The 27646-nt window shown below is 34.3% G+C and overlaps 1 protein-coding gene across 3 annotated transcripts; it reads left to right on the forward strand.

Moving 5' to 3' along the window:
* The first annotated feature begins 21337 nt into the window (after positions 1-21337).
* Positions 21338-24272, forward strand: LOC131045618 (uncharacterized). Of its 3 annotated transcripts, none has more exons than XM_059219771.1 (6): positions 21338-22030; positions 22236-22393; positions 22482-22692; positions 22912-23019; positions 23486-23739; positions 23810-24272. In XM_059219771.1, exons 3-6 carry the CDS (start codon positions 22615-22617, stop codon positions 24138-24140), a joined length of 771 nt encoding a protein of 256 aa, XP_059075754.1. In that variant the 5' UTR covers positions 21338-22030; positions 22236-22393; positions 22482-22614; the 3' UTR covers positions 24141-24272. The 3 variants fall into 3 exon arrangements, with proteins under 3 accessions (XP_059075754.1, XP_059075753.1, XP_059075755.1); XM_059219770.1 differs by having other exon boundaries at positions 22236-22324; XM_059219772.1 differs by having other exon boundaries at positions 22236-22324; positions 22613-22692.
* Positions 24273-27646: the final 3374 nt, after the last annotated feature.

The raw sequence follows: 27646 nt of genomic DNA on the forward strand, positions 1-27646 counted from the left end.
GAGAAACTAGTAGATATCTTTACTAAACCTCTACCTAAGAGTAATTTTGAGTATCTTAGAGGTCAACTAGGGGTTGTGCCCCTACATGAGGTCAATTGAGCAGATGTGGAATACATCAGTCCCAGAGCTAATTGAATAATTTTGAAGTAGGATTGGTGTAGAGTGGAGTTATTCCATAGGGGGAGCATCAAGGTGTAGATTGTTGATGCAGAACAGTGAAGTATGACACTGCATGTTTTACTTTCACTTTGGCATTTTTGTCAAAGGGGGAGAAGATATATATGATTGACAAAGAGAATATCTATAGCCAATTACTAGTTGAAGACATTGAGACTCAGTTGAAGGAGAGTACATGGTAAAATGTAAACCAAGATTTCTATACCTATGCATGTGCATTACTCTTAATCATAACAATCAAGGGTAGTGATACTTGTATTGCCATCAATGCCAAAGGGGGAGATTGTTGGGATTTGCATGAAGATTGCATTGATGAACTATTATGTTATCATTGATGTCAATTATAACCAGTAATTATGTTGTAATGATGTTGTTTTGCAATCGATAGGTGAGCTAGTGAAGGAAACCGATATTACTTGAGAAGCAGTGAGATCAACTGGTAACCCTACCTGTTGATGTGCCAAACCCTAACCGATGGAGCTTGGTGAATTGGTTGTATTGGTTTATGATCAAATGATGAATGATAATGATTATGCCACGTATGCATGTTGTATGTAAAGAGTTTTCAAATGGTGTTTGGTGCGTAGAGATAATGGTTTTATCTTGGGAATGAGAGAGTACATTGCATGAAGTGGAAACCACGTGATGAGTTATAGGGATCGATGGAGCAATGATCAAGGAGAGGTCGAGGTTGTCTTGAATGGTGTGCAATGATTTCTATGTAATCCAAAGGTCATACTTGAACCTATTTGTTTTTAATCTCTATGAGATCTTAGGTTCGTGATGTGTTACCGACCTATTGTTTTTCTTATAAGGTCGATGAGTTGTTTTGTTGTAGTGTTGGCAATTTTGGTTAAGTGTAAGAGTGATTGGTTGCTGAACCAGGAGATGTATCTGCAATATGTGTGAAGACAAATAGGAGCATGAAAAGGATCTGATCAAGCAGAGTAGTGCTATTCACCAAATCAACAAACCCCTATTGTTCTCTAACAATTACAACAGTTAAATCCCTTAACAGGGTAAGCTTTGACAAGCTTAGTGTTATCTAAATCCTCTAACCAGGTGATCCATTAGCTTGGATTTCAAATCCTCTATCAAGGTTACTCCTAGTAGGGTATTGCTTCTAATAGGCATTATAGTCAATCCCTTAACCGGGTGGTCCCTAACAGGATTTGTTCTTAACAAGACTTTTTGTAAAGCTTTAACAGGCTTGGCTCCTAATAGGGCGAACTTCAAAAGAGTTCAAAATAATTGTGGGTATTTATCCCCATCGTGGTTTTTCCCATTTGGTTTTCCATATCAAAATAATTGTGTCAAGTGGTGAATGTTTTTGTGGTTATGTTCGCTATGGATAATTTGCTTGGTTGTTAAATCCACTTAGATATGATTGTTGGTATTTTAGTATGGTTTTGTCATTGATGTCAACACCTACTAAAACTCTAGCACTTTGGAGATCCAACAACATTCACCAACAAGCAAGTGACTTTTGCACAGTCACTGGTATATGGTACACTAACAGGATATAATGATCACCGACACTTGAAATGGTGTGGAAAACACTTGGTAATGTCAAAGACATCGTTTTGACATCTTGTCTTGGAGAATTGGTTATTGGTATATTCATATTTGCATATTTTCTATTACCGACAAATAGGTCCAGGGTATACACCAGTAGGTTTATCTTTTTTAGATCAACATGGCACACTTTGAAGATGATTAATTATTATTGTAAATGCATTAAGCTGACATGTTCAATCAGTTAATGCATCAGATATTGTTTTGTTTGTAAAATGTTTTATTGCAATATCTTGTAGAGACGACGTACTAAAATTGGTCTTAGGTTATGGTATAAATGTAAGATCTTAATTGTAAGATCATGTGTGGAACGTGAAAAGGAATTGTAAGAAGGTATATGCGAGATTAAGTAGAGCTATACACACAAACATCATTTGAAGGTGAAACTAGGTTTTTGTGAAGACAATTAGAACTACACCAGTACTGAACCCAGCATATGAAGATGCTATTTTAAGCAATACATTCTTATTGGATTTAACCATCCAATTGTAGTTAGTGTGACTCCCATTGAGCAGTGAGCTCTAGGCACTTGGCCTTTGTGCATGTGCAGACCCCATTTGTATACACTTACTATCTATAGTAGTATCATTTGATTGTGGGTAAGGTTTCCCACCATGGTTTTTCCCCTTACAGGGTTTCCACTTACAAATTTTGGGGTTATGTGTTGTGAATGACTTTGTTCCTTTTGTTTCATGCATTAGAATCTTACCGGTATTACAATTAACTGTTAAAATTGTCTATGGACATATTAGACTGGTTTACCAGTATTAAGGATTAAATTGGTTAAGTATTTTTGGTTTGAATTTATCAGACAACTGATTCACCCCCCCCCCTCTCAGTTGTCTCTGGGACCTAACAATAGAGAGATAGGTAGGGAGGGAGAGAGGAGAGAAGGTAAAGGATGAGATGGAATCAAAAGGGAAGGATACAAGAGTGCTAATAGTAGAAGGTAAATAGTTCATGAAGGAGATTGTAGAGAAAGGTGCAATTTGCTATGCCCTCATGCCTAGTCCCAAGGTGACAAGGAAAGAGCACTTTGCAGAAGATTCATTTGAGACATTGAAGAAGAAGGTTGTAGAACAACCAGTACTTTCCTTACCAGACTTCAACAAGATATTTTAGGTGGAATGTGATGCAAGTCACATGGCAATTGGAGCAGTACTCAGTCAGGAAGGAAGTCCTATTGCTTTTTTCAGTGAAAAGCTAAATGATGCTAAGAAAAGATACTCATCTTATGACTTGGATATGTATGTTCTAGTACAGTCCTTAAAGAAATGGAGGCACTATTTATTGCCTAAGGAGTTCATAGTGTTTACTGGTAATTAGGCACTCAGTTTCATAAATAGTCAAGAGAATCTAAATCACCAGCATATGAAGTGGGTAGAGACCCCGGAAGCCTTCACATTTACCCTCAAACACAAGAAGGGAGTCAAGAACAAAGTTGTTGATGCTTTGAGAAAAAGACTCTTGACTGTAAACCAAATCAAGATGGAGAGTGTTGGCATTGATTCCTTGAAGAGTATGTATGTTGCTGATGAAGATTTTGGAGAAATATACAAGGGATGTGAAACTTTGAGTGACCAGTATCATATTGAGTTTTCTGAGTTTTTGATACAAGATGGATTGTTGTTCAAGGGAGTGCAATTGTGTATTCCTAAATGCTCCATGAGGTTGGATATTATTAGGGAGAATCATTGTGGAGCTATGGCAGGTCATTTTGGTCTTGACAAGACCCTAGACCTTGTGAAGAGACATTATTTTTGGCCTAAATTGTAAGAATATGTGAGAAAGTCTGTGGAACATGTGTCATATGTCAAAAAGGCAAGGGGAAGTCTACAAATATAGGTTTATATCAGCCTTTACCCATTCCTTCTAGGCCATGGGAGAGCATCAGTATGGACTTTGTGTTGGGTTTGCCTAGAACAAGGAGAGGATTTGACAGTGTCTTTGTAGTAGTGGACAGGTTTAGTAAAATGGCTCATTTCTTGCCATGTAAGACTTCTTGTGATGCATCATATGTTGTAGACCTATTCTTCAAAGAGATAGTTTGGTTACATAGATTACCCCTAAATATTGTTTCAGACAGAGATTTGAAGTTCATAGGTCACTTTTGGAGGACTCTTTGGAAGAAGTTGGGAACTAACCTAACTTTCTCATCTGCCTACCATCCTCAAACAGATGGGAAAACTGAGGTTGTCAATAGATCATTAGGAAACCTATTAAGGTGTTTAACAAGGCAACATGGAGAGAGGTGGAATAACATTTTGTCACTGGCAAAATTCTCATACAATGACACCATAAATAGGACAACTGGTAAATGTCCTTTTCAGATTGTTTATGGCATACACCGAAGGGGAGTGTTGGAGTTAAGAGATCTACCCAAAGAAGAAGCCATTAGTGCAGATGGTGAAGTCTTTGCATCAGCCATTAAAGAGGTGCATGACCAATTCAAGTCTCATCTCCAACAATCTACAATGAAGTATAAAGCTCATGTTGATAAGAAGAAGAGAGATGTATAATTTAGTGTTGAAGATTTGGTATGGGTATATTTGAAGAAGGAGAGACTACCGAAAGGCAAATAACTCATGCAGAGGAAGGTTGAACCATGTCAAATACTAAAGAAGTGTGGAAAAAATGCCTATGAGATCCAACTTCCTCCTGATCTTGGATTATCACCCATCTTTAATGTGTGTGATCTTACACTTTTCAAAGGTATTGAGAATGAAGAAGAGGAACTAATGCAGGTTGTAGCAGACAATGACATTCCAAGGTAGGAATCACCTAAGTTGAGTAAAGTGATTGACACTAGAGTCACAAAGAAGATAAGGAACAAGGATTACATTGAGTACTTGGTGGCTTGGTAGGATAAACCAGACTTTGAGGTGGTTTGAATGACAAGTGAGCAAATATCCAATCATGGTGCAGATTTACAAACTCTGATCTCAAGTGGGCTTGAGATCTCTTCTCCTGGGGAGTATGGTGTAGGAGAACCTCATCAACAATCTATTAATGACCCCGAGGATTAAGACTAGGACCATTAGGATGTGTTAGAGTGTCTTGTGTTTCATGTATGCAAATAAACCCCACCATGTAAGCCCATGTCAACAATTAGGAAATTTGAGAAGCCAATTGGGACAATGTGGTAAAAAGGGGTAGTAGATGGGTTAGATTTATGTTTGATAGGTTTTAGAAAAAATTTGTGTCTTTTTGGTTGGTCCATGTGTGTGGATCCCAACCCTAGGAAGTACGACAACTTTTTGTGCAAAATTGCAAAAATGCAACTTTTGAGTGCAAAAGTGCAACTTTTTGTAATTCGGTTGGGGGAAACTTTTAAACAGCTTCAAAAAACTCCAAATCAGGTGGGAAAAAACTGGAGAGTTTTATAAGTCTTGTGGGCTCAATTCCCAAGTCTGTTGATCTTAGAGTTGGATTTTATGAAGTAATAATACTCAAAATACTTCAGTTTTCCCAGAAATTTTGCGTTTATAGGTATTGTACGTGACTGTACGGATTGATTTGAACCCCACCATACATAGAGTAGATAGGGAGATGAATTATATTTATTTTGGTGGTGGTCTGAGGTCTTAATTATTCAGGATTAGAGATAACCCTTTATTTTACTGACTGTGACCCAGAAATTGAGGGTTTGGAGAGGGTTTTGAATCAAAATGGCTTTATCTTGCACTCCAGTCCATTAGAAGATTCTTCCTTTGGAACGATGTTGGATAAGCCTTTTTATTTTTATTTTTTTATGTTTTTTTGCTGGGGAGACTTTGTTGTGTGGAGAAAAGAACAGATTTAGGTAGGCATCTCTATGTGACTACCTAGGACAAGTTTTAGGACAATCATCATAATTTGTCTTAGCGATGGATTCCAGGCATGCAACCATAGAATTAGAATTTTATAACTACCCCCCACATTCCCATTAAGATTATTCTTCATTTGGTCTACCAGTAAAGGTAGTTGCTTTGGAAAATAGGGCTAATTGCCCCTATTAGGTCTCTTAGCCTCTAAAAGGAGCATACCTTATATTTGGAGATCAACCCAAACCATTTTGGGGAGAAGTATAACTTCAAAAAGGGTGTTTGAAATGAAATTTTTTTTGTATGGTTGTGTGGATCATTTCTGAATTAAGATCCATTCTATTGTCAAATAGGGCTACAAGCCTAGGGGGTAGGTTTACAAAGAAGGTATAAGGATTTGATGCCCAAGATAAAAACCAATACTTGGAAGAGGTCTTATATGACATATGCTAGCCAAATTCAAAATCCCAAGGAGTAGGGATCACCGGTAAATCCTGTTTGAAGAGTTTAAGCCTTTTACTCATCTTGAGAAGGCCTAAGACTAGGGAAAATGTGTGTAGTTTCATCCAAGGTGTAGAGTCCTTCCTTGCAGGAACCTTGTGAGTAGTTGAAGGGTCACTAGACTAACTTGGTTTGTTCTTTTTATTAGGAGTTTGGGTAGGCCTTTGCATCATGCTTACATTCATAAAATCTATGTCCAGTTTCTCCACACTGAAACATTTCCCCGAAAATTCTCTACTGCTATTGCCACTCCCTTTCCTTTGTGTTTTTTGATATGGTTATGTACTCCACATAGGTTTTGATTCATCTTCAACAATCTTCTTCTCTATACTACCATTCATCTATCCTTTGTATCTCTCCTTCCCTCTAGGGTTATTCTGTTGTCTTCTTCTCACCTTATCCTTAACCTTCAAAGCATACTGATAAGCTTCCTCAACCGTGGAAATCCTCAACATACTCATCTCATCCTGAATGTTAAATGCAAGTCCATTTATGTACCTCACCACCTTTTCTCTATCCATCTCTCTATGTCCAGATCTGATCATCACCTTGTAGAATTTCTTGGTATACTCTTTTACACTCATGTTTATCTGCTTCAGATTCTGCAACTTCTTGAACAATTCCAACTCATACTCTCTCGGAATGAACTTGGCCTTCAATCTTGCTACCATTTATCTCCTCTGAGTGATCTTCATTTCACCATTCTCCACTCTGTCTCTCTGTGATTCCTTCCACCATAAAGCAACATGCCCTTTCAACTTAGTTTGCACCAACCAGATTCTCTGTGGGTCCTTGATATCCTCAAACTCAAAGTTGTCCTCCAACTATTCGATCCAATCAATCAAATCCTTTGGGTTCAACACTCTGGAAAAGTTTTAAACCTCCACTTTATGAACTTTACTTACTCATACCATCACTCTCAAAAATATTTCCTCTCTTTCATCTTCTGGTCTTTCAGCTTCCTCGACCTCAAGCTCTTCCCTAGCCTCTTCATACTCATCCTTAGATTTTGGATTCCTCCATAAACTAGCTAATACATTTCAAAATTCATTTTGCATCTCATTCTTGAAATCCTCCATCATCTGCTCCACCCTCCGAGGGTTCATCCTTCTAGGTGACATCTCCTCCTTTGCTTCGGTGAACTACCTCAACTCAGCGATCTGACTACCATTTTTGATTGCTCACACTCAACAATCTATCAAACACACACGCAACCTGCCTCCAATCAGCAATCTGTTCACCCAAAGGAATTCCTCAAGGTTTGCAATCATCTTTGATACCACTTGATGAAACCATGGTCCAGTGGGTTCTTAAAGAGAACTGACTAGATCATGCATCACGAGTAACACAATGGAAGCAACAGTAATACATTGAAAGATTACAAAATCATATATTCACATCATCATATTATCATCTTAGAACATTTGGTAATCAATTGATTATCATCATATATTCATCATAGAACATCCGGTAATCAACCTGTTACATGTAGGATAACATGCCAGATTCCAATCCATCAGGAACTCTCAAAGTCATATGGATCTCTAATCATGAATCTAGAACCTCATACTGATTGATATCCCACAAATGATCACATAAAACCATATATACCCTCGAGAACATATCCAGGTTAGCCACAAAAGATTTCATTTACCAAGACAAGAAAATGAAACATGTAAATAGGTTGGCCTCAAGAATGAAAGGAAATTCCTCTAGAAAAGAACAACCAAGAAGTATGAATCAACAAGAAGGTTAGCCAAGGGCCCAAGAACATAAAGTGTGGTGCCAAATTGATCCATAATCCAAGAAACAGCTCCAAAAAATAAGAAATCTCAAACTTAGATGGTAAGCCTGAAACTGCTCTAGAACCCAGAAATAGCCAAACCAAAAGCAATATCTCACCGAAAAAGAATCCAAACGAACTGAGATTTTGGAATTAAGCATAAGAACAAGCTTGGAAACCAAAAAATATGATCTGCAATGGAAAACGGGCAACTACCAGAACACACTGACAGGAACACATAAAACTGCACACTGAACTGAACAAGAACTAAATTAAAAGGAAATATTTTTGGTTGATGCAAGATTGCTCATAGCCTAGGGATGCTCTTGCATTAGTTATCAATTTTCTTATCTTTGTTGTTGTTGTAGTTTATCAGATCTATTTTTGTGGTTAAGATTGTAGATCCGGTGAAAACTGATTCACCCCCCACCCTCTCAATTTTACTCCATTGTTGCTACTAACAATAAATGCCAAATAACCATGAAAAAACATAAAATAATAATAAATACTCTAGATTTGCTAAGGTTGAGACACCTTAATTCTCAATATTTTATCCATAAGAGGTAATTCTTCCACTATTATTAGTGTTAATATGAAATGAAAAGGTGTTGTAGAATATAAATCTTAATCAATTGATAAAGAAGAACTTTTCCCTTCATCATTTTTCTTATTTATATGAGGAGATTATAGATTGAAAATATAATGCACCACAATCATGTTTAGGATCAACATGAGGCATGAGAAGATTAGGAGTAGTATTTGAATACTTCATAAAAATGACTAGTTTTGTTGGAGATATTAATTTTCTATATTTTTGCACTTCTTGGAAAAATATTAATATGTTATCATCTTTTGTCACCACATACTTCTTATTTTCATGTGTAAACTTAAATTTGTGATTAAGTGTTGATTGGATAGAACCCATTACATGGATTGATGGATACCCTAGAAAAAATTTATATACTAATGTTCTAGGAATCTCATGAAAAATATTTTGTATGATAACAATCCCTAAACTGATAGGAAAAGTACAAAAGCCAAAGGATTTCCATGTCATCCTAAAATATCCCTCATTCTCAACATTATGTTTTTGGAGATTATAGTAATTAACATGGATCTTATAAGAAAAATTCTTGTTATATCTATTTATTTGAACTCATTAGCTACTATTACAAATTAATCTCTAATATGTTCATACCTAACTATAATATATAATAGCCTATAATCATGAATCAAATGTGGGGATTGAAATTTATCTCTAGTGCAAAGGATGTTTTACATAATATCTTGAAGTATTACTCATAAAGTCAATGCTAATATTTTAGGAGTAATAGTAGATGAGATATTTATGCACTCTAAGATGTTATTATGAATTATGCTTGGGTTTACACTGAGTTGTTTGTATAAAAAGGGTATAAAAAATGGGAATAGAATTAAGCTTTGTCTAATACGTAAATCATTAAAAAGCATAATTCATATTGAAAGGAGCCATTCTAGTGACATCAATAGGATAAAAGAATTGAAATAAAGCTATAATACCAAATGAAAGAAACTATTTTGATAATGTCACCATTATTGAAGAAGCAAAATTAGGATATAATACTAGTGAAAGGAGACTAGAAAACTCTTATAGAAAAATATATCCTCCAAAGAACACTTGATTTCTTATTACTCAATACAAGTAGTTACAATACATTAACATTGTTATAATAATTTATCAAGAGTATAAGGAGAGAGATGTTGAGCCACTAGCTTCATATAGACAACCTTTCCATAATCGACATTCCTAATGCATTCTCTCCATCACATGAACAAACTAGGAGCTCTCTATCCATACAACCATGGTCATGCTAAATTGTCAACAAACTAGTATATCTCTAGCCATACAACTATGGCCATCATATAGTATTCCAAGCGCAAACAAAAAGAGAACACCTATGGTATATTTTTTATAGCATAATCACATAAAATAATAAAGTCACACTCAAACCCCCTCACCTACATCAAATATATTATAGGACATTAGCCTCTTTTCAAGATTATTTAAGACATTAGCCAAAGACCCTTCTCAAGCTTATAGTCTAAACCTAGATAGTATTCATGCTCTCTACTCAAAGTAATATCTTTTTACACCTTACAAGTGTTGATGTTTCAATATTGAATTATGTGACAATAAGTGCTACTTATAAATTTTCAAGAATTTATTAAAGAGTTAAATGTACATTCCATGTGGAAACATAATTATATAAAGTATAAATATAAAATTAGGAAAATCGAAGGTAGATGATGTCTAATCAAAACACATATAACATATAGATAAAGTATCATTTTTTAATAATGTCATTATATTTTCCTTCCTCATATGTTTTATCTTCTACAATTAGAAGGTACATGTATGTAAAACAATTCTGAGCTCTAAGAAGAATATTGTGTACATAGGTATATCATTATTGGTAGAAGAGAAACGTTCATCTTAAGGATTGCAAAAGTTGATGATCATCCACAAGAGCCAAGAATAATTTACAAGAAAAAAATTTGTCACACAAAAGAGACCAAGAAAAGATAATAGGCTCTATAACAAACAAAGAATTCTATATTTATGCACAAAACAATATTGGAGATACAATTACAATGAATGAATGAATGAATTTACTTATAAAGGATGAATGAAACCATAGGTTCAAAAACTTAATGCTAAAATTAGGAGAAATAAAGAAATGCAAATTAGGATCTAAATTAAGCTCAACTATAGCTAGTACTAACACTAGAAAAGTAAACACTAGATAACAAAAACACCTAATTTTAGCTTAAGTGAAAAAGTAATAAATGATATAATTAATAAACAATAAAATTAGTGTCTTAATTACTCCAACACCTCCACATACCTTAGGATTAAATTAGGGATAAGCTAAAGAGAAAAATATGAATGCAAAATGCATGCATGAATGAGTCTTGACAAATAGGCCTGATTAGGTAGTCATGTACAAACCAATGCAAACTAATGCAATTCTCATAATCAGAGAAAAGGAGAAAAACCCAATAGGAGAAAAATCCTCTCCAAAAGAGAGAAAAAGAAATGAAAACAAAGTAACTTGAAAATAATGAAGGACTCAAGATGTCCCCCAGAGTACTAAATTGGTCACATAAGTACAATTAATATTCTCCCCATAAGAGAGAAAATAAGAGACGAAGTATCCGCCCATAAGAGAGAAGCTCCAATGTTGAGGATGAATGTTGATGAAGATCCAAGAGTGGAAAACCATGTTCCTCCCCTTAGGAAGAAATAAATCAAGTTGTCAAGGCTAAAACAACTCCATGAAAGAAGATGTAAGTAAATTTCTCATTCAATGTGTTTCATGGAAGACTACTCAATTGTTTGAATAAAAATATGCCATATTAACTAAAGAAAATCCAAATAACTATGAAAATACATGATGAACAACCTCTGAAGACACTAAATATGGGATAATAGGAATGCTAAAACTGCCATCAAGTATGAATAAAATATCCTCAATCATGTCCTAATATCTAGAGTATGTGATGTATCAAATAATGTTGTAATATATAGAAAGTACTCATCCCAATCTACTCAAATTGGAAGGGAACAATCAACATGTTGAACTAAACTGAACCCTGAAGAAGTAGGAGGTGGAGGAGAATCAATACAAGTCTCAAGAACTATTGTTGATGAATGAATCACACATACCTATTCAAATGACCAAACATATCCTCAAATTTTTTATCTACTCTCGATGCATGACAGGTAGGACTAGTCAATGGAACTACATGCTCAATGGGAAAAAAATGAGAGAAATCATACAATTGAGATGCATGATTAACACTAAAAATTGCAACACACTCTCTACTATGTATATCTTTGATGAACATTAAATCAGGGATGAACTCAAATGTCTTGCATGTCCCACTGTGAGTAATCTAGTAAATGGAAAGGAGATTGAAAGATGATGTAGGGACACAAAGAACATTATTGAATGTGCCACCATCAAACTATATAGATCCACTCTAATTAACACTCATGTAAGTGTTTATCACTTGCATAATCATAATAGATAAATGATCATAGAAGTAGTTGATAAATAACTTCACTCACCATAGGATCCCCTATACATCAAAATTAACCTTCTACAAGAGAGTATGGAAATAATATCTTGCTTGATTATAGATTTAAAAGATTTATTACAAATATATAAATGAGGCCTTGCTTATAGAAAAACAATTGATAAGTATGATTAGATAAGATCATAAAAAGTCTCTTAATTCTATGATATGATATAGCTAAAGATAAGATAAGATAAGATAAGATTACATGAAAACTAAGACCTTTTAGAAGGATTCTTATGTGAGACCCTACCCCGAGCCTGTCATAGCACTTCTTTATTTTTCACTATGGATTTTGAGACTATTCGATGGATGATTTGATATCATTGGATATGATATATCCAATATTATGTTTGATTTCAGTACTTATGTTGATATTATGATGATCCATGTATGCATGCCTAGATGATGATTGATTTATATGATTTCAATGATGTTGCAATATAGTTAATAATCATATATGGATTGCGAGGAAAAGTAATTGGATTCTATCTTTATTGTTATTTAATTAGGAGATTAGTCTATGATATGATGTGAAATCAGATGCTATGTGTTTGAAAGTGTATTCCTTTTGATGCAACCATAACCAGTAAAAACCATCAAAAAAGTCAACTGGATTATGTAGAAAGAGAAACACTATGAAAGAAACAAGAAAACATAGAAAATCCACATAAATAGATCATATTAAGCCTTATAACTTTCGGTAATCATCCGAAAATCATCATATTATCATCAAAGAACATCCAATAATTAACCGGTTACATGTAGGCTTGAAGTAAGATACAATCCAACTAGGACTCTAAGAATCAATCGGATCACAATATGTGAATCTCAATCCTTATTCTAAGTTCTACTTCATCTACCCCTATAAATGATTACATAACATCATTTTTATACCCACCGAAACACATCTGGGGTCGACCTCATAAGATTACATTCACCAATGTAGAAAAATGAAATGTGTAAATAGGTCGACCCTAAGAATTAGATGAATCTTTCTGGAAAATAACAACCAAGTGATGCGGTTTAGCATGAAGGTCGACCACATGCCAAAGAACATCAGGAAAGACCCAAGATAGATCCACACACCAATAATTGCACCGATAATGAAGGAAAACCAACCAGTAAGAAGAAGAACTATTCCAGAACCTAGAAATAGTGAACCAGAAGTGATAACTAACCGGAAAAGAACCCAAATGAACTAAAAATATGGAATCAAGCACATAAAACCATCTAGAAACTAAAAACAATATCTTCCATGAAGAATAAGCAACTACTGGTACCAACCAGTAAGAACACAGAAAACTACACAAAGAACTAAACAAGAACAAAATTGAAAGGAAATATTTTTGGTTGATGCAAGATTGCTCATCGACTAGGGATGCTCCTGCATTAGATAACCCAAGTAAAAAAAGACATTCCATGAAAGGCAACTCATGAACATCTAAAAGGATTCAGAATGAAGATCTCATGCTCATTTCTAATCCAAACATCTTCTTTATCTGCCAACCTTTTCTTTAGCTCTTCTGGTGCCTCAACCGACTTCTCTAACCTCTGACTCTCTCTATTTCTCTTCCTTTGCTTCATATTTTCACATTGTCTCTATTTCTGCAACTCTGATTTGGTTTTGTCACAAGAATTCATCCAGTTTGTCACCATCAACTCTCTGTCGACCGGTTCCATCTGTCCTTCAGGCTCAACTGTCAAATCCTTCTGCAAGCTCATGTCACCCTTAGGTATAACCTCTGCAATTGGTTCTTTCAAACCTTCTGATATAACCTCTTCTACTAGCTCTTTCAAACCTTTCAATATAACCTCTTCTACTAGTTCGCTCAAACCTTCTGGTATAACCTCTGATACCAATTTCTCAGTACTACAACTTTTCTTAGGACTCAGATTCTTCACCTCCTTCTCTTTCTCCTTCAAAGAAATCAATGTGAACTTCTGCCCAGCCTTTTCAGTAGTAACTAAGTTTCTTCTACAGTCATGAATAACTCCTCTATCATACTACCAAGGCTTTCCCAACAAGACATGACAAACACTCATAGATACAATATCACATAAAACCTCATCTCTAAAAGGCCCAATGTTAAAACTCACCAAACACTACTATTTTATCTCTATCATCTGATCATCTTATAACCAACTTACCTCATAAGGAAAAGGATGCTTAAGCCTCTTCAATCCAAGATTCAAACCCATCTCCTAAGATACTAAATTATCAGTACTTCCACTATCTACAATGACCTTGCAACACTTACCACTCGATTTGCATACAGTCTGGAAAATACTCTTCCTCTAAGTAGGTCCAGTATCCTTTCTTCTAAACATAAGGGATTCTCCTTGCTCTAGTGCATAGTCAAATCCGGTACCATCCGGTTCCTCACTTGCCACACAACTTCTTTCCATTCCTTTCTTACATTAATATAATCTATGTTCGGTTTCTCCACACTTGAAACATTTGCCAGGAAATTCTCTACTAGCACTGCTGCTACCTTTCCTCAGTGTCTTCTATTCCAATTCTTTACCCCACTTAGATTTTGACTCCTCTTCTTCTACCCATTTCTTCATACTATCACTCATCTTGAATTTCTCCTTTCCCTTATTTGGTTGTCTTCTTCTCACCTTCTCCTCAACCTTCAAAGCATAATGGTAAGCTTCTTCAACTATGGAAACCTTCAACATACTCATCTCATCTTGAATGTTAAAAGAAATTCCATTGATTTACCTTGCTACCTTTTTTTTGTCCTTCTCTCTATGTCCAAATCTAATCACCACCTTGTAGAATTCATCGGTATATTCCTTCACAATCATGTTCCTTTGTTTTAGGTTCTGCAACTTCTTGAACAGTTCCAATTCATAGTCTCCTGGTTTGAACTTGGCCTTCAATCTTGCAACCATCTGTCTACAATTATTTCCACCATATGATAGCATGACATTTCAACTTGGTTTGTGCCAACTAGACTCTCTGTAGGTCCTTGACATCCTCAAACTCAAAGTAGTCCTCCAACTCTCTAATCCCATGGATTAGATCCTCAAGGTTTAGCGTTCCAGAAAAGTTGGAAACCTCAACTTTATGCACTCTACTCACTTGCACCACTACTCTCAGTAATCTTTCCTCTCTTTTATCTTCTAGTCCTTTAGCTTCCTCAAGATCTTCGCTGGCTTCCTCATATTCATCCTCAAAAAGGGTTTCTCTGCAAACTAGTCAAAGTATTTAAGATTTCATTCCTCACTTCATTCTTGAAGTATTCCATCATCTACTCTACCCTCCAGGGGTTTGTCCTCCTCGGTGACATCTCTTCTCCCACTCTAGTGAACTGCCTTGAATCAGCAATCTAACTACCGATTTCAATTGCCTTCCCTTGATGTTCTATTGAACACATGTGCAACCTGCCTCCAATCAGTGATATATCCACCTCAAGGAATGCCTCAATGTTCACAAACAATTCTTCCACCAACCAGTCCATGACTAGCTCTGATACCACTTGATGCAGCCATAACAGGTAAAAACCCTCAAAAGAGTCAATTGACTTATGTCGCAAGAGCAACACTATGAAAGCAGCAAGAAAACATAACAAATCCACATAAACAGATCATATTAAGCCTTATAACTTCCAGAAATTATCCGACAATCATCATATTATCATCAAAGAACATCCAGTAATTAACCGATTACATGCAGGGTTCAAGCCATATACAATCCAACTGGGACTCTAAGAATCAACCGGATCACAATATGTGAATCTCAATCCTTATTATAAGTTCTACTTCCTCTTCCCCTACAAATGATTACATAACATCATATTTATACCCATTAAAACACATATGGGTCGGCCTCATAAGATTACATTCACCAATGCAGGAAAATGAAATGCATAAATAGGTCGGCCGTAAGAATTAGATAAATCTTTTTGGAAAATAACAACCAAGTGATGTGGTTTGGCAGGAAGGTCAACCACATGCCAAATAACACTAGATAAGACCCAAGATAGATCCACATGCCAAGAATCACGTCGGTAATGAAAGAAAACCAACTGGTAAGCACAAGAACTATCCCAAAACCTAGAAACAGTCAATCGAAAGCGATAACTGACCATAAAAGAACCCAAATGAATTGAAAATATGGAATCAAGCACATGAAACTATTTGGAAACTAAAAATAAGATATTCCATGAAGAATAAGCAACTACCAGTACCAATCGGTAAGAACACAAAAAACTGCACAAAGAACTAAACAAGAACAAAACTGAAAGGAAATATTTTTGGTTGATGCAAGATTGCTCATCAACTGGGGATGCTCCTACATAACCTTTATATATATGTATGCATGTTGTTTTGGACCTACTGATGTATGGATTGAGATGGGGAGGATATTAATCCATGTGACCATGCAAATACACGAGAGAACTAGAGCCAAACCTATGTGCGATTGTGAAGCCAAGGTTTGTCTATTTGGCGAGACAATACCTCATTTGTAAAGTGTTTATTTTTAATAAGTGAATGCATGTGTGTGTGTTCAATTTATTTAATTTTAATTTTAATTTCACCTTAAAAAGGACATGTCCAAGTGTATGTTGATGTGTTGTATTTTATGGTGTCACTTGACACTTGTAATGTGTTGTGAGTTGTCATGTGACATGTCTTTGAGAGGGAAATGTGAAAACCAATGCATTTCAAATTCCATTTATTTTTCCCATAAGACAACTTGGTTAGGGAGACCTTGGAATTGTCAAATCAAGTTTGACCCATAGGTAAACTCTAGGTGGTTTTTTTGGGAGTCAAACCAACTCCTATAGTTGAGGTTAAGTCACTTTTGAAGGCCCACTTGATATACAACAGACCTTTTTGAGCATAGAAGCACACACATGTGATTGCCAAGTCACTTCAAAAGTGACCTTTTCTTGATGAATAAAAATCAGCTTTTGGAAGATTGAGTCTTGGTTAGGCCACCTTCCATTCTTGTGTTGGATGCACTTCTCCGCCTTACACTTACCATTTCAGTTTCCTCTTTTAGAAACCTTGTAAGAAGGTTGGGAAGACCAACCTATGAGAGCTCACCATCCTCTTCCAAGGAAGTTGGAAAGTGTGAGGAGAGATGTCTACTTAGAAGAAGAATTTAGACTTAGAATTTTTATCACCCACTCTCCAATCTTGGAGACTAGTAATTGTGTAGGCATTTTTGCTTTGAGAAGGAAATTTATCTAGGAAGGAGACTTATTGCTGCATGCTTTTGGGATTGGTTTGGGGGAATTGGAAGCTCTTCTTCAACACACAATCCATAGGAGTTTAAGGTTGGTGCATTGTCACCCTTATAATCTTTAGTTGCACTTTCATGTTTGTCTTTGTGTAGAAATATGGTTGAAAATATATCTGAATGAGTGTATTCTTTTGAACTTTGATTTTATGAAAATGGTTGAACTTTTAGTTGTTTTATTTGCCTTTTGTTTGATTATTGTTTATGGGAGTCAAGACCAAACTGACCCTTGGGAGGGTAGAGTAGTCTTGGGGTGAAGGGTTTGTGACGGTCTTAGGGTGTAGAGTCTCTCTTCTAGGAATAGAGGGAGAAAGATGGATATGGGATCCTTGTTGTATTTACATTGTATACTTAGCAGGTCATAAGGGGTGTATTTGGCTTGAAAGCCTTAGGGGGTCATAAGGGAATTTTGTGGTCATGTGAGGGACCAAGTTTGAAGGATGTGTTATCCTTGTGAAGGTATTTGGTATTTATTGTTATTATTGTAGTTCTCCCCTTTGATACTTGGTTCACCTTCACCCCTAATTTAAATGTCACTTGTTGACTATGTGCAAGCTTGGGTTGGGTGTTTTATGTTGTATGCTTCTCCTATGAATTTGTGTTTGAATTTGAGTATGTATGTCACATGTTTGGTATCTAGTTCTCCCAAGCTTGGGGGTGGCCTTTTGTAGGCCTAGGTTGGGAGGTGAGCCTCCATGGTCACAACGAAAATAATATGTATATGCAGGTTTTCTTATTGGATGTAGGAGATGAAATAAGAAAAGACTTCTAGGTGGCTGATTGAGGAATGTTTCAAGTTGCAACTTCATATCTATTTTCGTTTATGATATGAGTGAAAGAATGTAAAAGATAGATAACTTTGTATTTCTCTTACCTATTATTGTGATTCAAAAGAAAATGCATGTAGGGGAAAGGTTTTGTTTCATTAAGTTCTTGTATTTAGAAGTAAAGGAAAAGAGACAAGAATGTATTTTAATTCTGTTGTAATCTTTATTTGAAAAAAAATGTAAAGATGGAAAAAAAAGATTTACTTTTTATATGGAGTTGAGTGGCTATTTTCAGATTTTAGTTCGTATGAAAAATAGTAAATCTATGATCCTATTCTAGAATTTGTATTGTTTATTTCCTATTACAACTCTACATGTAAATTTAACCATGATGAGTATTTCAAGTATCAATCTAGAAAAAAAGAAAAAGAAAAAAAATGCTCCTAAACCTACAGATTTCATTAAAGTCTAAGTGAGTGATAGCATGAAATTTATCATTGTTTAAATCTAATTTTGAATCAAGTATTAATCTACATTTTAGGTTGTCAAAAGGGTATTCTAGCAAAAGAAAGAGTCTTCTTTGCATTTCCTATTTACATTTAAATAGATTTCTATAAGGTAGATTAGTTTGAAATGAAACATTTGTTTCAGATTTATGCTACCATTAGAGAAATCTATTTACAACTTTAGGAAAAAAGAGATACTACATCTCTACTTTGATTTCTAAAACATTCTAAAACATTTAGTTAGTAAACTGTAATAAGAGAGAGTTGGTATCTTTGAGCAAACACAGAGGAATATATTAAATTAAGACAAAATAGAAGATATACATTTCACTATAGGATTTAAAAAAAATAAAAAAATAACAAACCAGATTTGAAAGAAACTACTTATTCCTATTTTACCACTATGTACATTTGTATATATATTTGAGAATATATATATATAAAAGACAATGCATTACCCTTACTGTTTTTGTTTTTAAAAAAAAAAATGTTAGAATAAGCAGAAAATAACATCATTTCTATAAAACATATACTTGAGAATATATATATATATATATATATATATATATATATATATATATATATATATATATATATATATATGTATGTATATGTATATGTATGTATATATGTATATGTATGTATAGACATAGATATATATATGTATATATACATACATATATGTATACATATAGATACATATTATATAGTTTTTATTTTCTAAAAAAAAATTAAATCAAAAAATATCTTGCATCGCAAGATTGGCAGACCCGAGGGCTGTGGGGGCCGAGGCCACCCACAGTCACGAGGAGCATTATGCCCCCATTGCAACTGTGGGGAGGCCACCCCACAGTCATAGGCCAAAGTGCCATGGATGTGGGGGGGAATCCCCACAGTCATAGGAGGGGTATAACCCTCCCCGCGTTGTGGGTGGTGGCTGCCACGATGGACCACCTCCCCTTCCCTCCTCCCCAACACTTAACACCGCTGAAACAAAAAAAAAAAAATGCCACCCTTGCCATTTCAAAACAAACCCTGCAACAAAAGAATGACCGACATGGTTTCGGTCAAAGGGTAGACACGGGAATCCGCCGCTCTGTGACCTCCGACCTGCATTAAAAAAAAATGAAGGTAAAAAAAACTAGGGCAAAATCTAAAAAGGGGTTTAAATGATATAAAAATACAATTTAGGTTTTTCTGTTTAATAAAGTAAACATTTAATTTATATATGTGTGTGTGTGTGTGTGTGTGTAATTGTATACATATAGAAAAAGGATTATATATATAAGTACATATTCATACATATAATAAAATTTAGTTGATATGAATGGGGTGTATTTATAGAAGGTATTTGTGGATATACATGTATATATATGTATATATATATACATGTATATATACATGTATATATATGTATATATACATGTATATATACATATATATATACATGTTCATAAAATAATTAGGTATGCATATATTTCATATACAGGTCTAAATAAATATATTTAAATAATTAATTTGTGGTGATGGAATGCTAAGGTTGGTAGATAAATACTTATGATTTTTAAATCAATATTAATATAAGGAAATTATATTAATACTAATATAGTTAAAATTGGAGATTTCAATTGAACGATATAGTTAACATTAAAGTTGTATTGATGTTATTGCAATATTTTAATCATCTTTAAATAGCAATGGGGCTATTAGTAACTATAAGAAATTGAAATATAATTTATTAGTAAATTTATTTAAGACGAATTGAATGGTATTCAACACTTGGATAATTTATTAGTAAATTTATTTAAGACGAATTGAATGGTATTCAACACTTGGATAAAATTTAAATAATTTAATTATTAAATTGCTGATAGGTTTGGGTGATGTTTTAATGTTGCCTCTAGGGGTTAGTGTCTTTAATCTTATTTAAAGAACTATACCCCATTGAAGTTATTAATGTAAGGGAGACGTGGGGAAGGTTAACTTACCCTCCCCACTTAGCTGGAAAACGTTACATGTTACCCCTCTAGTTAGGAGTTCAATAAAACATTTTATTGCTCGCATTAAAGATTTCATTAAGTTGACACTTTAGTTATCAGATTAGTGGAACTAAGTGAACAACCACATCTAAACATTACGTAAATCACAAGTAATTATGTGTTTTAAAAAAAAAAATTGTTGTTGTGTTTTTGCCCAAAAGTTTGGGCACTACATCTTAGGTCCCTAAGTAAACTATACATGTGAAAATTTATGAAAAGGGTCTAACTAATGTCTATATAGATAATGTACCTTGTTCACACTATAAAGGGATAAATACAATAGGAAAATCATTTGTTCAAACCAACACCACCCTTAAGTACAACTTAGGTAGAATGTAGATAAATGAAAATATGGCAAAAATGATGATGACGATAGATCCTCGCTACTAAGCCATGTTAGGTTCCAATTTACAAATGTAATATCTTGCAATTAAAAAATGAGAAAAACCACATGTAAAAAAAGATTCTCTAAAAGAAAGAAAAAGATTAAAAAAAAAAACTTATACAAAATATAAAAGAATGATGAATGAAGGACTCAATATGATCTCGTAAGGACTACATCCATATAAACATACAAGAAATATCCCCCCACCATTAGAGGCAAAAAAAGAGAAATAATGTATCCCACCCATAGAAATAGCTCCTATGTTAATAAAGAATGCTTGAAGATAAAACATGACTAATTACCTACAAGAAACATGCCTTCCTTTAGGAAATGAAACAAGTCAAATAGTTTGTGGAAGCAACTCCATCTCTAAGTGGATATATGAGGAAGAAAGTCTCATTATGTGTTTGTTAGTTCCTGCAGGAAACTATAGCGGAGGCATTCTCCACTAACTGGTGATTAAACTCACTAAAAGCAAACAATCAATAATAGCTTTTTTTCAAATATTCCTTCATGTCCCTATGTTCACATTTTAAAGTTGCACATTTTTTACTTGAAATATCAAAGACAAGTTTTTTGGCGCCTGCAGAGTGGAGTTTGTGGTGGTTTGCAGAGGGCTGCTCAGATTTCAATGAGAGAGAACGCACGATTGCAGAGGCATGCACGGCTTCAGAGGAGTCGCACGGCTTCAGAGGAGTCTACAGAAGCAGGGCTGTAGGTAACATTTGGCTGTTACGGTTATAGATGTCTCTACATGCTGGTTTAAAGTGGAAGATCTAGGGTGGAGCGTTGGCCCTAATTAAAAATGGGGTAAAACCTTTTCAAAATGCAACGGTGGTTAGCAGAGATTGTGCTGGTTACTAGGGACGCACCAAATGTGAAATTCAGAGCAATAGTTGTAACAACCTGGTATTGGATCAGCTATCAAATAAACAACTGCTGGAGATCAGTGGTGTCCCCTAAATTTTCATGCTCTCATAGAAAATGTCGTTATAGAAAGAAGATATATTGTGCTTGGAACAGGCTCCGTGCAACTCATCAATGCTGCCATTAATAGCCTTTCACTCACAAATGCTTCAAATCTAGCAATAGTTACAGTTGTTGCGCCCTTTTGCAGTGTAATATTTCAAATCTCTTTTATGAAGAAACCCTAATTTTCAATAATTTAGTGATTTTCTTTCTTTTTTTGTGTCAAGATTCAAGTCGACACAAAAATGTACACAACAATTCGATAAAGTTCAAAAAATTGAATTTTAAGAGGGGAATCCATAAAGTATTTCTTTGAAAATTTCAACATATGAGACATCTTTGTTTGGTATGCAGGGCTAAAAATGCCCCAGTGGCCTTGACGTTGAGCATTCAATTTCTTTCTCTGCTACACAGTTCCAAGACATCATAGCAGTATTGCTTGAGTGAGCTTGCCTAATCTTACATTAACTAATGGGGATATATTGACAAATCCGTGTTCATATCTTTAAAAAGTAGGATTTTTTAAACTTATTTTTGTTTTTTTAGTATCAATTTGAATGTTGAATGGGTTTTCTAAACTGTAAGCACCTTATCATGCAGTTCCTTTCAAAATGTTGAAGGGGAGTGGAAAGTGTTTATTGACACTGATATAGAGCTATATGGTGAAAATGGAGCATATGCAAACATTGGTTTTGGTATTGCCGACTTCATTTGCCTTCCCCTGCATGCAGATATGTCTGATTTGTATGGTGCAAAGGTTTTGATTAATGACATGCAGTTGCTTCATGATATGGATGTATCTCATGCACAGGCAAGTTGTCATCTTACATTTTTCTATATTTTCAGAATTTATTGCTAATTTTGTGTTTCTCGCTGAAGGTGTAGTGTCTAAGATTTATTTCAAACAAGCTGCAGCTCCATAGTTCAGTAACTTTTAACTATGGTTGGCAAAGTAAGAAATTTAGATGGCCATCTTTCTTTGAAGTTGGTCTGTTGAGTGATAGTTGAGAATTGTAATGTATGCGTGCAGGTGCACCTGGTTTTGTGGAACGAACTAAACGTACAGTTTAAGCAATCTTGCGGGGTGACTGTTGGTGGGATAAGCAAATGTACCTTCATTCCCACAAAGGCAGAAGAAGTGAGTATTATGTAATTTTTTTGTCTACTTGAATTTGAATCAGTGTTCTACATATTCAATTTATAGTCTTTTGGTGGGAATGTGAAGTAACGCCCTTCATTTTGGCTTTAATGATATTTCATGTGGCTTGTTGTAACATTCATGTGGGTGGTTTAAGTAAAACCTGCATTTTGGCAGTAATGTAATTCAAGTGGAAGTGTGGAATAAGTGTTGTACATATTCAATTTACAGTTTTTTGGGTGGTTTAAGGGACAAGCTGCATTTTGGCAATAGTGTTGGTACATAATTTTATTTTGGCTTAATGATATTTCATGTGGGTATTTAGGGACACTCTTCATTAGGTGGGTGGGTGAAAAATTTTACACCCTAAGATTTTGGCTTTACAGATATTCATGTCGGTATTTGAAATTACTCTCTACATTTGGCATTACTGATAGTTTTAGCTCGTCTGATATCTTTGTCACAGGATATTATCCAAACATTGGACAATTTAGTATACCAGGAAGCTCAGAGAATGCCCAACTTGTTTCTCCATTACAATGGAGCTAAAACTACTGCTGAGGAGTTCAGTGCAAAGTGCTCAACCTGCATTAGAAACTTTGGAGTGGTTGGTGTAGCCTCCAATGATATAGGAGTTCCTATTGCCTGCATCAAGCCTGGAATCTTTCATGGTGTTCACATAGACTATAATCTCAGTATTGACACCATAAAACACTGCAGGTAAGAAAGTGTTACAGAGGTTTGGAATCCATAAAATCTCTACATATAATCACTATAACGTGCTATACAGGGAGAATTTGGAGGAGATTGTTAAGGCCATAGATCAAGTTTATGAAAAGAACAACCCACGCAAAATTTGCAGGCAACACTTGGAGTTTCTGAAAGCAAGGCGTATGGAAAGGAAGTTGAGCATCAAGCTCAAACTGAAGCATAAATCACCTTTAACAATAGTAAAGAAGAGAAGAAAACACTCGCCTTCTTCTGCTTCCAAAGATGCTACATCTGTTATGTATAAAACATATGCTCTTAGAAATAGATATTCACTCAGAGAGAGATCTAAACAGATGAAGACTAAGTTGTTTACAGAAAACTTTGAGAGCAGTAGCATTTCAACAACTTGATTTCTGAATCAAAGTTCTGTTGTTATCTAGTTTCAAATTTTGTTAGGCGTTTGTGGATTTCCAAGATTTGTAATTAAATGCATACTAAGTTCATTGTAAATAAACATAATAGTGATCACTTCCTAAAACCGATCTTTTTGTCACTGGATTCACCTCATCTTCAATAATTCAGTTTTCTCTGGAATTTGTGGGTTTCCAAGATTTGTAATTAAATGCATACAAAGTTCAGTGATTACTCCCTAAAACTGATCTTTTTGTCACTGGATTCACCTCATCTTCAATAATTCAGTTTTCTCCAGAATTTGTGGGTTTCCAAGATCTGTAATTAAATGCATACAAAGTTCAATGATTACTCCCTAAATCTGATCTTTTTGTCACTAGATTTACCATATCTTCAATAATTCAGTTTTCTCCGGAATTTGAATGTGCATTGAAGTTTTTTAATTTCATAAAAGAGAAATTTTGAGATTCTCCATTTCTATCTTTCTAAAGAATAACAATTTTCAAATGTCATGCTTTATACATAAAACTTGTCCTGAAAATTTATAATCATTGACACATGGGATGATATAAACCCTAAGAACTCTAGTAGGCAACTGGATTTACTGTTTAGGGTCTTTCCATAGATATTTTGGATCATACGCTTTAGATTGGTTTGGATCATTCTCTATCAATTTTTCCCATCATTTTGGATCATTCTCTTAAAAAGAGAATAACCAAACATTATGGAAGACACTTAAAAAGAGAGTGATCCAAACATTTTGGATCACTTTGGATCATTCTAATCACTCTGATAAAAATGAAGACCAGTAAAGATCATGGAAGATAATGATATATTTTTAACACTGATGTTAGATCATTTTGGATCATTCTGATTAGAAAGAAAATGATTAAAAAAGTGGCCTATTAACATTTTCTATTTCATTAGCCATCTTAGAATGTCAGATCTACCAAATACATTGAATTGTTAATACATTGAATTGTTAAGATTTACTCTGTATGCAACAAATTTGATATCTTCCATAGGCAAAAGTTTATAATTATGTATTCTATTAGCCAAACGTCTACAACAGACGCTAACATTATTTATGCTTGAGACAAAATAATAAGTCAATGTTAAAATTTTTGTTCCAAATACAATACTCCAGACTCCACCAATAACACAACAACAATACCAAAACTATTTTTTCTGCCAGCTTTTGGCAGGAACTTCGCTGCTTTGCAGCTCTTGTCTATAAATGGTTTATGCATCTCCATGCTTGAATGTGACACAAAAAAAAAAAGTGCTATCACATTCAATTAAGATCAAAATTCAAGTGAATGTAGAAATTCATGAATTTAAATATCCAAAGACAATGAAAATGGGATAATATATTTGGTGGTGCTTCCTTGGATTACTCATTCTAATTTGAGTTCTTTTCTATTTGAAGCCTTTGAATATTTTGTAATAAGAGCTTGTGATTTAGAAAACTTCAATGAACTTGGCTTGTGAGTGAACCTAAAAAATACATCCATAGTAGGAATTTTTGTGTAGCACCAAGATCATCCATAATATCATAAAATATAGAAATAAAAAGTGAATACATAGGACCTAGTTTAGCAAGGATAGAATTTTTTTTTGATCATTCTCTTTCTCAACTCCACAATATTTTAGTTGTAATCTAAGAGATTTGAGCTTGGTAAAAAAGTTCTTGGATGTTATCCAAATCTAATGGATGAAGACAAATGACTTAATTCTTCAACTTGAACTACCTCATCTTATCTTTCTTTCCAAATAGATCCCCGGATGTAGTATATATCTCATTTGGTGTTGTGTAAGATGTATCATGAGATTTAATATCTAGAGAAATTGATAAAATTATACCAAGGGTTTCATATCTCCTATAAAGCTATTTACTTCTTTCTACAACACTTGTGAGTTTTGGATCTATGCCTAATGTAAAATCTATAACTTTAATTTGAGCAATAACACCTCACTTTTGGATTTTTATTTGTGATAGTTATATAGAGTAATAAGTAATTTTTGGAAAATATATGATAAAAACAAAGAACAAAATAGAGGAACAATAGTTTCCCCTCACAATACAAGTAATTGACCTCTTTTTTCAAAGAATTTTTTTACTTTTTTTGTAAATTTAAATAAGAATATGCCAAATAACCAGATCTATATTCAAATTGAAATTCTAAGTACTAGTTAAAAACTACAAAAAAATGCATATGTAGATCTATCAAAATCTTGAAAACCTTTCAAATGCTGCAAGAATTGTGAAAATTAGGAATGTAGGCAAAAAGTTTGAGTTTGAAGGCTAGAGAAATAAGATCAAACTTGAATAGATATGATGAAGGGTATTTCCCTTACAAATCCAAACACACACAAAAAAAGAGAAATAAACATAAATTACAAGAATGAAAACACTTGATTTCTATTATCTTAATGAAATGAAATTTCAACATTCAAAAAATAACATGCTAAAACTACATAGGCTTTCTCATTACAATAATCTATAATCTGAACTATTGGACTTATCATTCTATCACCCCCATTTACCTTCTTTAGCTAGAATGTATAACCGCTATAAAATATTCTGGAAAGTGGAATCCCATATTTTTGAGTGCCAAAAGCCTAACTGACCAACTTTCGACAAGAAAATATTTTATTAAATTTTTGGTGCATGAAGATCTAGGGGCCATAAATTTCAAATCGACCATCAGATCTTCAATCATAATACAATGTTGGAAAGCTTTTGAGGAGACCTACAATAATGAAGTGTGCTGATCTAGAGCCTCTAAGGCCCTAAAAAATGGATTTCAAGTTATATTGGAGAAATTTCCCATAAAATTCAAATATCTCTTTAATGACATAAGATATTTAGATAAATCCTCCACCATTGGATTCATTTATGTGTAAGTTTTCATACAAAACTGACAATTTACTAAAAATAGTAACCCTACCAAAAATAGTAACCTTGCCATTATTAGCCCTTATTGACAAAATAAACAATATTTTTGGGTGGTGCAAGATTTCTCTTACACTTTGGATTCTCCCGCATCAAGAAAAATATGCATGAAATAGATAAATATATAAAAATAACTCACACCACTATGAAGTACACTAAACCATCTTTCCTATGATCTCTCATTTTTGAAAACTGGCCTCCTAAAGAAAATATTATAATATTTTTTAAAAATGGCCTTATGAGGGCATTAGGGGACTAGAAACAGGACCTTAGGTGTTGGATCCAAGTTCTCCTTATGACCAGGGAGGTCGCTAGCTATTTAAAATATGCATCATTCATGCACCATTGATGGATTGGTAGGATAGCAAGATGAGACAATGCCTTAGAGGGCAGTGGGTTCCTACACTAGTTAGGCTTAAACCCTTGCATTGTGCAACTAACTACCCATAGGTTGAATCATGAAATCAAGTTCTTAATAATTTAATATTAAAGATTAATTTTAAAATCATCAACATGTGAGATTATGCTTGCACAAGCCAGCAAGTACTT

Source organism: Cryptomeria japonica, chromosome 4, assembly GCF_030272615.1.
Source record: "Cryptomeria japonica chromosome 4, Sugi_1.0, whole genome shotgun sequence".
In the NCBI taxonomy this organism is placed as follows: domain Eukaryota; kingdom Viridiplantae; phylum Streptophyta; class Pinopsida; order Cupressales; family Cupressaceae; genus Cryptomeria; species Cryptomeria japonica.

Coding starts and splice junctions, on each gene's coding strand:
- LOC131045618 (XM_059219771.1), top strand. CDS start 22,615: ATGTCTGATTTGTATGGTGCAAAGGTTTTGATTAATGACATGCAGTTG. Junction 23,020..23,485: donor TTCCCACAAAGGCAGAAGAA/GTGAGTATTATG, acceptor TCTTTGTCACAG/GATATTATCCAAACATTGGA. Junction 23,740..23,809: donor GACACCATAAAACACTGCAG/GTAAGAAAGTGT, acceptor CGTGCTATACAG/GGAGAATTTGGAGGAGATTG.